The sequence below is a fragment of the Grus americana genome, chromosome 7 (genome assembly GCF_028858705.1).
Source record: "Grus americana isolate bGruAme1 chromosome 7, bGruAme1.mat, whole genome shotgun sequence".
NCBI lineage: Eukaryota > Metazoa > Chordata > Aves > Gruiformes > Gruidae > Grus > Grus americana.
In genome coordinates, this window is record NC_072858.1 from 28,567,139 (window position 1) to 28,582,713 (window position 15,575).

The following is a 15,575-nucleotide window of genomic DNA, read 5'->3' on the forward strand; positions in this document are numbered from 1 at the left end:
ATGAAGGATCATGGGATGGTGATGTCATCATTTTAAGACTTGCTATGTCTAAGTGCACTGCCAGGAAGAGGAAAGATGAATGATGATTTATGTACCTTGGACAAAATTCAGATAAAAACCACTTCAAAAATGTTAATTATTTGAGGTCATTTTCTATTACATAGGACCTGTTCTCTAGACTTTTTTACAGGTTAATAGAGATGATTCAGGAGTGTTCAGCCTGGGTTGGTTTGACAAGAAAAGGCAGCAACTGCGTGGGGGAGGGAAAAGAAAGAGACAAAGGGTGTGATTTATTGACGTGCACTTTGCTATTTGTGACTAACAAAGAGATGGTTCACAAATGTCTCGGGCTCAAAGCTGTGATCTGTCAGAACTGCTGAGCTGGGGAAACACTACCACTAAGTAAAAATAGATTGGTCAGCAGTTGCAGACTTCATCTGTAAGCAGGTCATCCTATACTATCTATATGTGCAGCAGGCAGATCATTTTGCTGGGACAGGAGTAAGATAACTTTGTTGCAGTGTTGTCTGTTATCAATCAATGGCTTTAATTAGTTACATGATTGACTAATAAAAATCCTCACTGATTAATTGATTTTTTTGATCTTGCTAACACTTGCTTTATTATGAGGTGATTTTTCATTTGAACTAAATACTTTATTATCAAAATGCAGAGGGTTTTTATCATTTCTGAGGGAGTGAAGGAACAAAAGGATGCAGAGAGGAAGGAATCTTGACATCTGTCAGGAAAAAAGATATTGAAGGTACTACTGATCAGTGTTAGTCTGATAAAAATTATTTGGAGGCTCTGTGAAATAGTTGTGAGGGTCCACACATTTTTTTGAAACCGTTTGCCACAAATCAACATTTCTGTAATGATGAAAAAGATAGGGTTTAATATTATAATACTTCTCCTATGCTCTGTAATAACGCTGATTGCATCATCATGCATAGATGCTCTATATATTTACTAAATAATAAACCCAACACTTATGTACAGTTTTCTTAGCACCTCAACTCAAACACACTTTTTTACATATATGTATATGTACACATACACATGCGCATTCTCTCTGCTTTGAATAGGCAAACTGTACTATCATGGGTACTTATGTGCATGTGAATTTGCCCATCATAAATCTGAGGCAGGCTTTGCTGCAGCTAGCAGGACCCATCACAGTAAACAAGTGATGACATCAACTTGGCTCATAAGATCCTGATTTTCCACACGTGTATGTCATTCTATCTTGTGGTAGTATCTATGGAGTGGCAGATATGTGTGTTATATATATATATCTCTCTCCCAGAAATGAGTTTGCAGACTGCCTGGAAATGCTGAAAGAGCAGCAACCCGTCTTGCATGGAGCAGTTAAGCTGCCATTAATATTAGCAATCTAAATGCAGTTAAGCTGCCATTAATATTAGCAATCTAAATGCATACTTAGAAAGTAAACTGTTAAACTAAGTCTTCCAGGGGAATGGATTGAGTTGTACTACTATCCTGGCACGTGGACCAGGATTCAGTTTTGTTTTTCTTCTTCTTAGTGGCTTGTACTGTTCTAGCATTGACTACCTTTTTATTTTATGTTCCAGTGTCTGTCACTGACCACATTGGCTGTTTCTTTTGATTGAAAAAATGTTCATGCTTCCTTGTTTCCGTCTTGAGACATACATTTTATTAGACTAGTGACCCAGAACATTAACACAGCAATGTGATTGAAGTCCTCCAAAGACTATAGTCAGTTCATCCACAGGCCTAGCAATTTGACTAACCCCTGCAGGATCAGAATGAATTACCTCTTTATGATTTTCAAGGGATGGAGGCTTAAGGAGAAAACATCAGACTGACTCAAGATGAAGCAGCCTGGTAACTGATTTTCAACCATGGCAAGTAGTGGGTGCTTTGTGAGGACTGTAAGTCACAGGGAATGAGGAATGTACACAGCAAACTTACCTGGGGCTCCCCACCAACTTCCAGCAGTCAGGTGAAACTTTCCTTTGTCTCCTTCTACCCACCAAATACTGTGGTCCATGGAACAGGTCTGTACGTGCTGAGTCTGAGTTCTGTTCCCAACTATGCTACTGACTCTGGGCAACTCACTTTGTATCACAGCCCACCTTTGTGGTCTCTTAGTAAATGTGTTTTTCACTGAGTCCCTTTTGAGATGGGAAATATAATTTTGAGAACAGAGAGCATGTGGTTTATGTTCATGCAACACTAAAAGCGATGGACATGTGAGTTACTTCCATGAACGATATTGTATTGTACTACAGAAAGATAAATTATGAGCTGTTTCGCGTAGTAGCAACAAAAGCAAAATACATTGTTCTAATACTTTCAGTGAGCTCTTTTTCTGTCATCTAGATAGGAAGTAGTAGTAATGTTTTTGCCACAGTAACTATGTAAATGAGAAATACTGTACCCCTGCTAAGGCACGGCAGCTCTTTTCTTTGCTACCTGATGGTTTAAATGCCTATTGTTAGCTATAGTTTCTTGAGCCATTCAGCTATTTTGGGTAGCTAATGAATGATCTGCTTTCTGCAAAAGAGGAGTATTACTGTAATTACTTTGTGTATGTAATATTTCCAGCTACAAGTATTTGCTAAGCTTTAGATCACCCTTATGCAAGAGCAGTGAAGCAGATGATGTGCAAAAGGGAAAACTGTCACTGCCAGACCTAGCATTTCAGAGCATGTCCACTCACACAGTGGAGATGCAGCGCAGCTGCCTCAGCCAGGCTCTGAGTCTCAACTGGCTGGCGACAAACTCGCTGGGTTTATTCACTGGAGCCCAGTGCAGCTGATGAAGCCCTTCTGCTAGCTGTGGAGTCGAGGTCTCTGTGCTGTGCTGGGGGATAAACATTTGAACAGGTGAAACATCCTGTTTGGGAAAGAAATTTCCTGACTCTGTTCCCTTTGCCTTTAAACTCGATCATCACTCCTGTCCCAAATGCTGCAGGCTGTAACACCTGGAGCTAGCTGTAGATGCTGACTGCAAAGATTGCAGACTGATGTGAGCCATATGTGAGCTGTTTGCCAGTTTGTACTGGGTCAGGGGTGGCAGCAAAACCACTTTCCCAGGCTTGCTGAGCAGCTTGGAGCAACAAGGCTGGTCTTGTGGGCTCTGTCAGCAGGCTCTGAGCCACTTTGTCACTGCTCTGTGAATTGCAGCTGGTCTGCAGTCACCCGGTACCAAAGTCTAGGAGATGAATTGGACCTAGGACCCTAACTTCGTCAGGAAGCTGATTCTGGTGGGCCCTGTACAGGTAAGCAGTCTTAGGTCAATCCTGATGCTTCACTCAACATTGGTGCTAGGAAAGTGGCTGTTGGACAGGACACTGATAAGGACTGTGGGTGTCCTGCTGGATGGCATTTGCTGCTCCATTATGCAACGAAGCATGTCCTCAGTTCAGGTCCCTTCCCTGTGCCTCATTTTAACCTTAGTGGCCTCGTGTCTGTAGTATACAGTCTTCAGGGAAGGACTTGAATGGTTGTTAGCAGAAGACTCATATAGCTGAGAGAGGAATTACATAGAGAAGTACAATAAGATGTAGACAAGCAGAAAGAGTACCTCAAAGTTCATGGAGGAAGCTGGAAGTACAAAAAAGAAAAGTTCAGAGGACAAATTTTTAGTAGGATTAGATATTCTGAATTCCAATTCACGTAGGATTTTGTAGCGACATTAAGTCACCCTGCCTAAGTTAACCTCTGAATCATCTTTATGAAGTCACTGTAGGTTTCTTATGGCAATAATCAATAGAAAGTTCTTTTCAGTCTTATTTCAAGCATTTCCTGGAGAAAAAACTATTCTCAGGCATTCTATCTCATGGGTAATCACAGGAAATTTAAAGGGATAGACATGTTGCTGGCCCAGGTACAATGGCACTTTGGATGTATTTGGAAAAACTGGATTGGATTGACAATGAACGCACAGAGCAAAATAACTTTGTCTGAAAACATCCAGCAAATAGTTTGACTCATATTCTAGAGCAAGACTCCTAAGCTAACACCAACAGTTCCAGGATCTGTGGGACACTGTTAGGTGATGTTAAAGCCTTAAAATCCGAGATGGAAGATGTTGAAGGCAGTAGGTCATTTAAGATGATTTCTGGATGTGATTTGGGGTTTTTGTTTAATAGCTTAGAAGCAGCTATTAAACAGAAACTCAGCACACTGAATATTATGAACTTCATGTTCTGATAGTGTGGTTCCAGTTGGTTTGGGCTAGACCCTCATGTCATTTTCTGTCTATTTAGACTTCTTCAAGTTCCTGGTGACTTGGAAATTAGTTCTGACAGAGCAGGCATTCTTGTTTTCAGTTCTCTGCTGAACAAAATGTCAGCAGGTGACAACCAGTGTTTCCCTAGTGTAGTTAACAAGGTTAAAGAGTCTTAATCTATGTCCCTTTCTTGTGAATGTCTTATTATTCTGACACTGTTTCCTACTAGCCTCTTAGATGGTGGGTACTGAGGACTGTCAGCTTAATGTCTAATATTGTACTTCCATGCAAAATGTTTCATTTCATGTCCTCTTATCTGTGGAATCTCATTAAGAAGTATTGTGTTAAGTGTGCAAAATAACAAAAGGAGATTCACCAAAGGCACTTTCCCATCTAGCTGCTTAGAAGACCCTATCAAGCCAGGCTCAGGTGTGTTTAGCCAGTGCTCTTCTGTGTTTTCTGGCCAGTGGCATAGAAAGATATGCATGCTTTGTTTCAGACAGGTATTTTTTGTGCCATCGATATATAATTTTTTCTTCAATTTGGTTTGACATCAAGCATCTTTTCAATGTAGACTTACAAGCACCCCTTGCAAAAAGTAAGTACAACACCTCTACAGTATTCTCCCATTAGACCTGGGGTTAATTAAATTTCCCTCCAAAATAATATACAAATAATTACTATTATATGGGGAGTCAAACTGGATTATACAGGGAGTCCTTATCGGTTCAGGCTGCTTCTGTGGCCCCACCACAACTTTGGTTCAGGAGAACCAGCCTGCTAGTGTGACAGGGACTGCATTCCCTGGCTGCAGAACTCAACATCCGCTCTGTCAAGAGCCCTACAGCTCTCTGCTCTAGAATTTGATTTCTTACAGTCTCCATCATCAGTAGTTAAAGGCTTTTTTATAAACCAGACATCCCTTTCCTTCAGGGATGCCTTATGCAAAGCATTCGCTGAGGAACCAACATAAAATTAAGACAAAACCACCTTTCCCAGGGGAGCATTTCCTTGGTACCTGTTGATGTAACGTGTCAAGACTCTCTGAATTGACTTCTTAGGTTCACTGCACGGTTTCTCTTTCAATCACAATCTTTTGTCCTGTCTGTGCCTTAGTTGTATATATTTTGTTACTCCTTCAACAGTTGATTTATTGGTGGAGAGACCAGCTGTGCCTAGTTTACATGAGATGTATTATAGGAGGGCTGAAAAGGTCTGGTTTAACTTAGAAATATTGGAGCTGTAAAAATGTTGACTGCAAGTTGATAGAGCATTGATTTACCTGATTTCTTTTTACCTGGATCAAACTAGTTTCTCCCAGGTGTTAACTGAGCAATGTTTCAGTGTAGTAAGTGTAATGGAAAAAAGATAATTTCAGATCGGATCTCCTGAAAGTTGTTTGTCAAAGTCTAAGGGACAATAGCCAATATTCCAAAATTTTGTCTTCCAGTTAGGGTGGTATGCCTGCTCCATAACTACTGCCCTGCATCAAACACCACCTGTGTGGCCTTGCTTGTATTCACTGAGCTCTTAGTTTGAGTTAAATGTTGCTGTAGCTGCTAACAAAACCGAAACGGCTGTGTTGAAGTGCTCTGAGTTACCATCTAGTTGTGAGGTAGAAACAAGAAACTGTTTCCTTCATATATGCTGCTTCAGAGAAATTCCAAACAGGACAAATTTCTCTGAGCTAAAATGCAGGATGCTCCACAGCCCAAACAAATAGAAATAGACCTTAAGTAGCTGAACCGACTGTGCCTACTTAAAAGAGAAACTGCCTAGCTATTCATAATAGGAGACATATATATGACTGTCATCTTGTCTTATAATACGCATAAATTAAAAATATGATGGTAACCTACTTTTGGTTATCTGCTTTAGGCGTTTAAAGTTCCTCTTGTCTTTCTCCCCTGGGTTCTGATTTCTATTCTTTAAGTTCATGGAAGTCAAGACACAAAGGAATAGTAGAATGAACTTCTAAGGACTTGTATTATTTCTACGCATGTGTGTAGCGGTAAGCATAATTTCACTAAACCAGAAATATTTTCTCCTATCTGAAAACAGGAAGAATAAATACAAAACTGTCCTCAGTGATTTGATTTGCAACACCAAGACAAAAAATATGTATAATTTTATAATATTTTTATAATATGTGTATTACAGGCAGAGTCTAGTTTAAGGTTATCTTGTGCTGCTGTTTGTACTAGAGAAACTGCAGTCAAAGCCTTGTTGCGCTAGATAATGCGTAACTGCACCAGAGACCCTGTCTCCTCTCCCCAAAATACAACTTATACAGTTTTTTGCACCTTGATATAGCTAAGTGTATCTTTTCTAAAAGAAGTGATGGGAAATGCTCTTTCAGTGTATGTTTTGAAAACCTGTCATGACCTGGCATTTTGAACAGGGACCTAAGGGAAGAGAGGACTGGGTTTTTCCCATGTCCTTGAAAATCAACCCACATCTGCCTGTGTGTTAAGCCTCTAACTAAAGGAACTTGCACACTCAGCACTTTCTGAAGACTTTCTGCTAAAATCCCAGAGTGGTCCATTTGTCTGTAATGTGTTCTCTCCCTGCAGAGCCTTAGGGCCGTGCAGGATGTTAGAAGGTCAGGGACCTCTTGTCTCGGGGTGAATCTCTACTGGGCTGGCCATGACTTAGCATCCATTTCTCCTTTTATTGGTCATGATGATTTTGAGAACTTTCTAGTCCTTTTTAAGGTCAAATTATGATCAAATTCCAAAGTTAAGGGGCAGACGTGAATCATGGCACTTTTTTGTTCATTTTATGGTGGTGGTTGTTTTGGGATTTGTTTTGTTTTTAAGGAAAACCAGGTTATACTAATATGCTTGGCATCTTAATATATTTATAATATATCATGTCTACTTACAGCAACCGGTCCAAGAGACTGCTATTTTCCTTTGAAATGCTTGGTTTCAGCCATTTAAACTCTTGAGGTAATTTATGCAGCACTCGGTGTGGCTCCACATGATGCAATCTTGAGATTTTAAAAGATTTTAGGAAATGACATACTGGAAAAGCTTACATTCAAGGACACTGTTCCTATTTTGAGTGCTTAATACTATAACAAAGTTTAACTTTGCAATCTGAGTTCATCCCCTTTGTGCAGAATATGTGTTAGAGTATATGGAATTGTATATTCTTGCATTTGCAGGACTCTGGCCTTACTCAATGCACAGGAAGAACAAAGCAGAGTCCTCTGTTAGTCTCAGGTATACCATTTTGAGGTTAAATCTTTGGGCTGGACCTCAGGAATTTACAAATTCCGGTACTAGTTCTGACACTGACTTCTAGTTGTTCCTGAATGAGATTTAGAAGGCATATTAGTGAGCGAATAAAAAAACGTATGGGGCAATCTCCCTTCTCACGTTTCCTCACAGGCAAGCTCTTGATTTCATTTTTAATGTAATGTTCTTTAAATGTAGAGACTGTGTGCATGTCTAATAGAAAAACACATCCTGTTGGATCGATAGAATGCATGGGCAAACGTGCCTCTCTAAACCATGGGGCTGAACGAAGATGTGTGACCTGACTATGAGTGCTTTTTTTATGACCATGATACTATATATTTAAAGATACATTTTAGTACAAATCCAGATCTCTTGAATTAGCCTAGGATCATATTTCCTGGTTTCAATGATTACGATTTAGTAACACATGGTGCTGAAAGTAAATCAGATTATGTAGATCATTTAACCCAATACAGGTTAACTTAGAGGTGAAATCCCTTGTAAGTCCTGGATCTGATATTTTTATACTAATTCCTATAGTGACAAAATTAATTGTTATTCCATTGAATGTGATTTTCTCTTCATTAACTTTAGTGTGCTGAATAATGGTCATGATTCTGTCAGCTCTTCCCTGGCAGAATTTGACCTGATGCCTTAAGAGACTGAAAACTATCGGGTCACTGTTTCCCCTGATGGTGTTGGGGCAAATCCCCCAGTAATATACGTTATCCAAGCTCTATTCTGAACCTACGAAAGTTTACAACAACCGAGGACCTTACCTGCTATTAACATAAAGCTGTTGTGTTACAAAGAAGATATAGAAGATGAGCTGCTTTTTTTTTTTTTAATTTTTTTTTTCTGGTACTAAATCATATGTGAGAGTAGCAGGGTCTAGTACTTCTGCTTCTGGTGGCTTCTTTTGTGGAAGACAGAATAATTTGAGAGTTCATGTCTAGCACCCTTGCTCCTGGGCTCGGTAGAAGCTTTATCATGGATTTTGTTAAATCTGTATGGGAACTCTGTAAGGCGGTGAGTCAGCAGCTACCATGCTATTCCAACCACCTGGTTCCCACCATGGTATCCCGTTAGGACTGAATACAGCTGACTCTGGCAGAACCCTGTCTGTGATTGTGGGTGATGTTATCAGTGGCACCGTGGCATGTATCGAACCTTACTGTGGGTTGCAGGAAGAATGGCGTGGCCGGAAAGTGTCCCTTAGCTCACCCATGTGGAGATGTCTGTGCAAGGAGAGGGAGGCCTCTTCCCAGGAGCAGTGTGGCAAAAGTAAAGCTGAAAAGATTCCAGCGCTTAGTTGTTGAACTTAAAGCAAATCAGATTTTATACTGCTCAAGGAAGATACAGTTTTGTCAGTCTGATTTAACTACATTTCATATTAAACCCCAAGCATTTGTATATTTTGAATTAGTTTCTCTACATTATTATTTTTAAAATGATCATATTTGAAACTTCTTAGATTTGCTTTTCAGGTTTGAAACCTCTAGCGTATGCTGTGGTCATGTTTTCAAGTTCTCTGCAGCCAAGTGTACTATTTAAGGAAGAAATAAAATGAAAGCTGAGGTTCACAGATATTTACTGGGTGTTTAGAGAGTATCACAGCTTTATCTGGCTGTTAATATTTTTATGAGAGTTAGTAACGCAGTATTTTTTTTAGGGTCATCTACATAGTCCAGAAATGGTGTTGGTGAGTTGTAAAACATGGTAGGTAGATCTGACTGTACGTTGAACAGAATCACTAACACATTCACCTGCCCCAGGTGGCTGTAGGGGTACTTTAGCCAGGCAGGGAGCAGGAAGCCTGCCTTGGCCGTAACCCAGGCTGCAAGTTCTTTATGAATAAGTTGAGAATTGAGCTTTCACATCTCTCAGGTGGGCTATTATAGTTGACACTGAATTCTAAGAAACAAGGATGAAAATAACCTTTTTTATCATTATGATCATAGTAGTACATTATCTACTGGAAATGGACCTGGAGAAGAGTCAACAAAGGATGTTTTATATTTTGTTAGCTGGTTTTAATTTATCAGCTGCCAGTTTCAATATATTTCTCCAACTAGTTGTACTGTAACTTCTGGAAAAATGTCTACCCCCTACCATTCAGTTCTGATGGAGGATGTGTGAATGTGCTTGTGCATGTTCATAATGTTTCCAGGCAGATTCAAAATGTTTGTTTAAAAGCTAGAAAAATCCGGTCTTCAAAGTTCGGAAGAACTTTACTGCTCATACTGATGTGGAGAGATTTATCATACTAATGTCTGTTAATACCCCAGGGAAATTAATGCCTCTTGAGTAATGGAATAAATGTTGAGCCTCAATGCCAAGGTGCCTGTTGGTTAGAAATGTTGAGATTATGTTATAGTTTGCCTGGTTCCAGGCAAAAAGGATTGTCTGTGCAAATGAGATAATCATGAGTCATCAGCCCTGTTGCTGTCCCTGATACTAGCCGGGGGATAGTCCTACGGTGATGGAATGGCAGCCGCCAGCGCAGCTCTGCTGGATGCCCTGCAACACGCACAGCAGCCTTGCGATGTTGCGGGCTCTCTCGCATGGGGCAGCACGCATCATTGCAGCGACAGGTTTACATCCTATTTTAATCACGCTCCTGTAATCCTGCTGGTGCACAATAGCATACAAAATATAGATCTGGATTTGACTCTGATTTTGAAACTTATGCTATTGAAAATACACCAGTTGAATGTCACTGTGCATCACGATGAACACACGCTCCATATGCCTTTTAATTGATCTCATAGGTAGCAATCATGGCACTCCCAGCACTGTCTTTAGAACGATGATATGAAAACTGAGCTATAGTTTTCTGTCAGTTTTCAGGGCTCAAGTAACCTGACAGGCGCAAGACAACATGAGATTCTTAATGGAAATTAAACAAGAAAACACTCGTTGTTCCCACATATTGGGAGAACTTGTTTCCTCGTTGCATGGAAATGTTCTAGCATAGTTATCCTGTGCTTCACATAAACCTGCAGCAATAAAGTCAAGCAGGTGAAAATTTCAGATAAATCAATGGTTTGAGAACTGTTTTGCCCAAGAAAGCAGATGGCTATGACTTATGATTTCATGATGGTTTTGATACTTAAGTTTATGCTTTCGGTGAAACAATCCGATGGCCAGAAGTCAGGCATTGTTGAGGATTAATGTATTTTCAAAAGCTCTATGTTTTATTTAGAGTGATGCAAACTACTACCCTTTGTTGGAGGAACGTACAATCTTATTGCCAAGAAGCAGCAGTGGGGTCTGATGAGGGCAGTCCCTGTGGCAGCCAGCTCGCAGGAGGGATAGCTTTGTCAGGTCGCCAAAGGATTTTGGTTCTTCCGCGTCTAGCCCAGGCTCATGATCTGCTGTTCTGCTTTCCCACATGCAGCATCTTCACTTGTGCCAGTCCTTTGTCACCGTTTTCACAGGAATCCTGGTTTTGCCATGAAAATCTATGTATTGGACAACACTGAGCCCTTGTTTAAACTTCTTGTGATCAGGACAGTTGGTGGCATTCTTTCTCCACAAGAATGATTTATTTCCTTCTGACATGAAAGAACTATGTTCTTTGTTCCTTTCTGCAGGTGCTGTGATGGAGACATCCCTTAGCATAGGTTTGCTGCTTTCTCATAGTAACGGGTGTTTCTGAGCATTTCATAGCACTTTTGGATGAGTACTCCAGGAAAACAGGCTGCTCTTAGCTCTTCAGTGATCTCAGATGGACAGAAATTAAATAGATGGTGTATGTTGTGCAGTTTAAATGTTAGCTGTATCTAACAAGTGGGGAAGACAGGAGTATGCGGAAGGATAAGAAAATAAAGTCCATGGATTGTGGAAAACATGTATATAACAACTTGAATCAAGTATGCCATGCAGACAAATTCTTTGTCATTGTCAGGATTAAAATTTGATCTATCCTTTTCCTTTAGAGCTACCTCAGGAAGAATATTTGTTCAGTGCCATCCTAGTTGTAACTGTATGAAAGACTTGACAGTTTGATCACTAAGTAGTGTTAAATGTTAATCAGCAATTTTTATCATTTAAAAATATTTTTTTCGTAACTTGATCAACAATACCACTTCGTACTCTGAGGCTCTGCAACAACCATCCTTATAGCATGGGGGGAAAAAAAGTGTTTAAGTCCTGAACTGATCAGGAATTGGATTTCAAACACGATGCTCCAGGAGGAGTTTCGTCTATGAAAATATTTCCATGTTCATGCATGAATGTTTGGAAAACACAGAAAGGTGGAACAGTCCTCAGGTGTCCTGCCCTGATGCTAAATGAGCATGACCTAAGACTTCTGATGAAACCAAGAAACTGTTATCAATTAGCATCAGTTTCAGGAAGCATTATCATATCAAGACATCTCAGGGTGCCTTTATAAAAGAAAAAAAATACAATAATTTAATAGCTCAGTCTGCTCTGCCAAATGAATGACTCAAAGCAGAAGAAAAAAAAAGAAAAAAGAGTATGAGCCATAGTTTCACAATTGCACCAGCCTGCAGGAAAGTGTCAATTTATTTCCAAAGTGTTTTTGCTAGGAGAGTGATGGGAGACATCACTGTAAAGCTTAAGCTTGTCTGGAGAATTAAGGACACCTAGCTTTTTATTCCCCATTTACTAGCACTGATTTTCATTCAGTTTTCAAAAGGCCTTCAGACAAAGAAACATGGTGAATGACATGAAAGTGTATTTTATGCATATTGGAGCAGAAGTTAGCTGTTGGGAGGAGGAGGTGGTTGTAGGCTTGTATTCCTCTAGTAACTCAAGGGCATATGCTTCACAGTCTGTGTTGGGCCTCTTCAGGGGTGTGGAAACAAGGCTGGGCAGAAAGTGTTTCGGTTTTCCCCCCTGAAGTTTGAATTCTGAGTGAAAATTCAAAATGCCTCCATTTTGATAGGCTTTCGCAGGGTTTTATGAGATGCTGCAGTTATTTTTGTCTTCCTTATGGTAGGCTATGTTTCCTGTATGAATTATGTTTCTTCAATATACCATCGCTTTTCCTTGTTGAAGGCTTGCAGCGTACTGGAGACCCTGAAGGAGAACAGCTCCAGGAAGGATGGTTGACTACATTAACATTAGAGTGATGAACGCAGTATTTAGTCCCCTTCTCATCCAAGCTGGCAACTTGTTCCCGTGTGTGCTGTGCGTAAGCAATGATCCTCTGAAAACTTATAAATCTGCTTAACTTAAAAGCCTGGAAATCAAATGAAAAAATTATTCTGGTGACCTTACTTCTGCTCCTTGTATGACGAACACGATGGCATCTAACACCAGTTTTAATGTGTTGGAGCAGAGCCTGAAGTTGGCAGAAGAGTATAGCTTTGGCTTCAGTTGCTGAGATGCCAGAAGAGATTGGAAGTCCTTGAAATTCTTCCAAGAAGTCACTTTGTCCTGGATGGAAACTGGCATTTATCAGTGCAGATGATAGTGGTGTATTTTAGATGGCACCAATATTGATTTGTATACTGTGCGAGCTTTTAAATATGATTTAAGATAAAGTTCAGCTTAACATAAGACATTTCTCCACAAAGCATTGATTTAATGTTAATGTTTTATATGTTCCTTTCCTTGCTATAGCCTTTCCCTTGGTTTATGGAGACATCTCAAATACATTTCTCAGTTCCCTCTATTATCAGGCATCTGTGAAAGCCTCTCAGACGCTTGTGCACGTAAGTATTCGAAAGTTTAATTCATACTGTCAGGCAGCTTCAAATGCAGTTAATTTGTGGTGGTCGCTAGTGTTCATCTCAGATTATTATCCCTTCAGGTGCTTGCACTTTGCTTATTGTTTTCCCAAGCCTGATGAAGACCATGGGAATGCTTGATGGAGATCTAAGGGAGAAGTTAAAATAGGATAGTCCTTTTATCAGCTCCGTAGTGTAATTCCTTTTATTTTGCCTCTTAGAGCGTTGGGTAATTTAAGCAGAGTCCTTACGAGGCTAGAGAGAGAATTTCCCATTTGATTTGTACTTAAGTAATCTATAGCAGTTCTTGCTAGGTGAAATTACACTGAGTATCATTCTACTGCACGCGTCTCTTTGCTCTTGCTTGGGCGTTTCAAAGGGCGAAGGCTGGAAAGATCAGAGCTGTAGCTGCTGACCTGTGTCTGAATCCTGACGTCCAGATCTCTAGAGCGGCGCGGCGGTGTCGAGGCAACATCGGCTTTGGGGAGGGAGGGGAAGAAAATACTTCCCCGGCAGGTTGAAGTGACCTGGGAGGAGAGGTGAAGAGAAAGGGGCAGGGTTTTCCTTCAGCCGAGAGCTCGATGTGGCCGCTCCGGGCGGGCGGGGGCCGCTGCCTGGCGCTGGGGAGCGCGGAGCCTGCGCGGGCGCGGTGGCGGCGGGCGTTGCGGGGCTGCGCCCGCCCCGTCCCGGGGCTTCCCGGCGGGGTCCGGGCACGGCTGCCGCAGCCGCGGACCGCGGCAAGGCGAGGGGCGATCGCCGGCGGTGCGGCGGGGCTTTGGCGGGCGGAGGCAGGTCCGGCAGCGGCGCACCAAATGCTCGGGGCGGTGTTTGTTAGCGGCGGCTTTTTCGGACTGCTTTTCTCTGCGAGCCCGACCTGCTGTTAAAGCGTATTTTTGATTTGGCTTAGGTTATTTTTTTTTAATTTTTTTTTTCTCCGCTTGCGGTTTAAAAGTGGTGTTTCGCCGCTAAGCGGGATGCTTGCGCTCCGGGTTACTTTGGTTGCCTGCCAGGTAGAGCTCATCTCTTGCAGCATCCTCCTACCATCAAGCAAAAATTGTCTCCTCTCCCAAGGATTAATTATTCAACACGTTTAATGTGTTGGGGGGGGGGGAGGCGGCCACTCGCATGCATCCTGGTGCCGCAGCGCCTGTCCCTGCTTTGTCTCGCACCTGGTGTGTTTGCGCCGCTCGCGTGTCTTCCTCCCCCCCAGCCTCCTCCTCCTCCCGCCCGCGCCCCGCTGCCTCCCAACGGGGGCCGGGGGACGCGGGCCAGTGCACCGGCACCCCGCGGAAGGCGGTTCCGCGCTGCCGCTTCGAGCCGCCCCGGCCCCCCGCACCTTGCCCGCAGCTCGCGGGGATGCTCGGGGCGGAGCCGCCGCCGCGCCCCCTCCGCGGCGGCTCCGCGGGCAGGGCGGGGGCTGCCCGCCGGGCGGGGCGGCAATGCGGGGCGGCCGGGGGCGGCCCCGGGCGGCCCCGGGTTGCGCGGACCGGCGGCCTCGTCCGGGCGCGGAGGAGGGGCCGGGGGCTGGCCCGAGCCGGGCGGTGCCGCCACCCGGGCAGCGTGGGGGGCTCGGCGGCAGGCGCGGCGGAGCGGGGCTTCGCCCGTGACTTCGGCTTCTCCCCGCAGAGCCCGAGAGGCGCCGGCACTGCTGAGGGGACAAGGGCGCTTTTTCCCGGCCGGTGGCAGCGGGGCGGGACCCAGGAGGACCGACGGAAGGAGCCGGCGGAGGGGCATCCCGAAGAGGCATCCCGGCGCGGTCCGTTCCGTCCCGTCCCTGCCCGGCTCGCCGCGTCCCATCGCGGCCCGCTGCCGCCGCCCCGGGCCATGGGCCGGCCCGACTGAGAGCCCGCGGGGACCGGCCCGCAGCCTGCCCGGTGCTGCCCGGAGCGCCGGCGGCCGAGGTGGGGCCGCAGGAGCCCTGGCGCGGGGGAAGATGCCCTCCGCCGGGCGGACGGCGGGCGTTCTCCTCCTCTGCGGGGGTAAGTACCGCCGAGCCCGGCCCGCCGGGAACTTCGCGGGGCTTAGGGTGATCGATGCCACCGGCGGCTGGGTCCGGCTCCGAAAATCTTTCCCAAAATACAAACAAGATAGAAATAACCCCAGTGCTTTTTCTTTGCTTTTTAAGCTCTGAGGCTAAGTTAGAACAGATGTGAGTTTCCTTATTCTTTAAATTTATGATGTGTAAGGGAAGAATATTCACGTGTATTCCTATTTTAAGTTTCTAAAGCATTACTCCTTCTCTGTTGTCCTCCTCCCGGAGCTTTTTGCATCATCAAATTAAATGGGGTTTGGATTGATAAATGAAAATGACCAAAATATGAAAAGTTACTGGATTGTAACTTAGATGATGCTATCCACAGATGTCAAGTTTCTAAAGCAAACAGAAAATCCATTATATCGCTCTTTCTTC

At 43.3% G+C, this 15,575-nt stretch overlaps 1 protein-coding gene across 4 annotated transcripts in view; it reads left to right on the top strand.

The window, feature by feature from the left end:
- The window catches only part of RET (ret proto-oncogene), a 136,273-nt gene that overhangs the window by 34,011 nt on the left and 86,687 nt on the right, over positions 1 to 15,575 (top strand). Inside the window, exons 8-9 of one of the 4 annotated variants that reach the window (XM_054831386.1) lie at positions 12,492 to 12,623; positions 13,059 to 13,150. In XM_054831386.1, coding sequence (XP_054687361.1) covers positions 12,538 to 12,623; positions 13,059 to 13,150 — 178 coding nt within the window. In that variant the 5' untranslated portion in view covers positions 12,492 to 12,537. Of the gene's footprint in view, positions 1 to 12,491; positions 12,624 to 13,058; positions 13,151 to 13,688; positions 13,705 to 13,834; positions 13,958 to 14,624; positions 15,145 to 15,575 lie in introns of those variants that run through there. The other 3 variants (XM_054831389.1, XM_054831388.1, XM_054831387.1) reach the window with 3 other exon arrangements.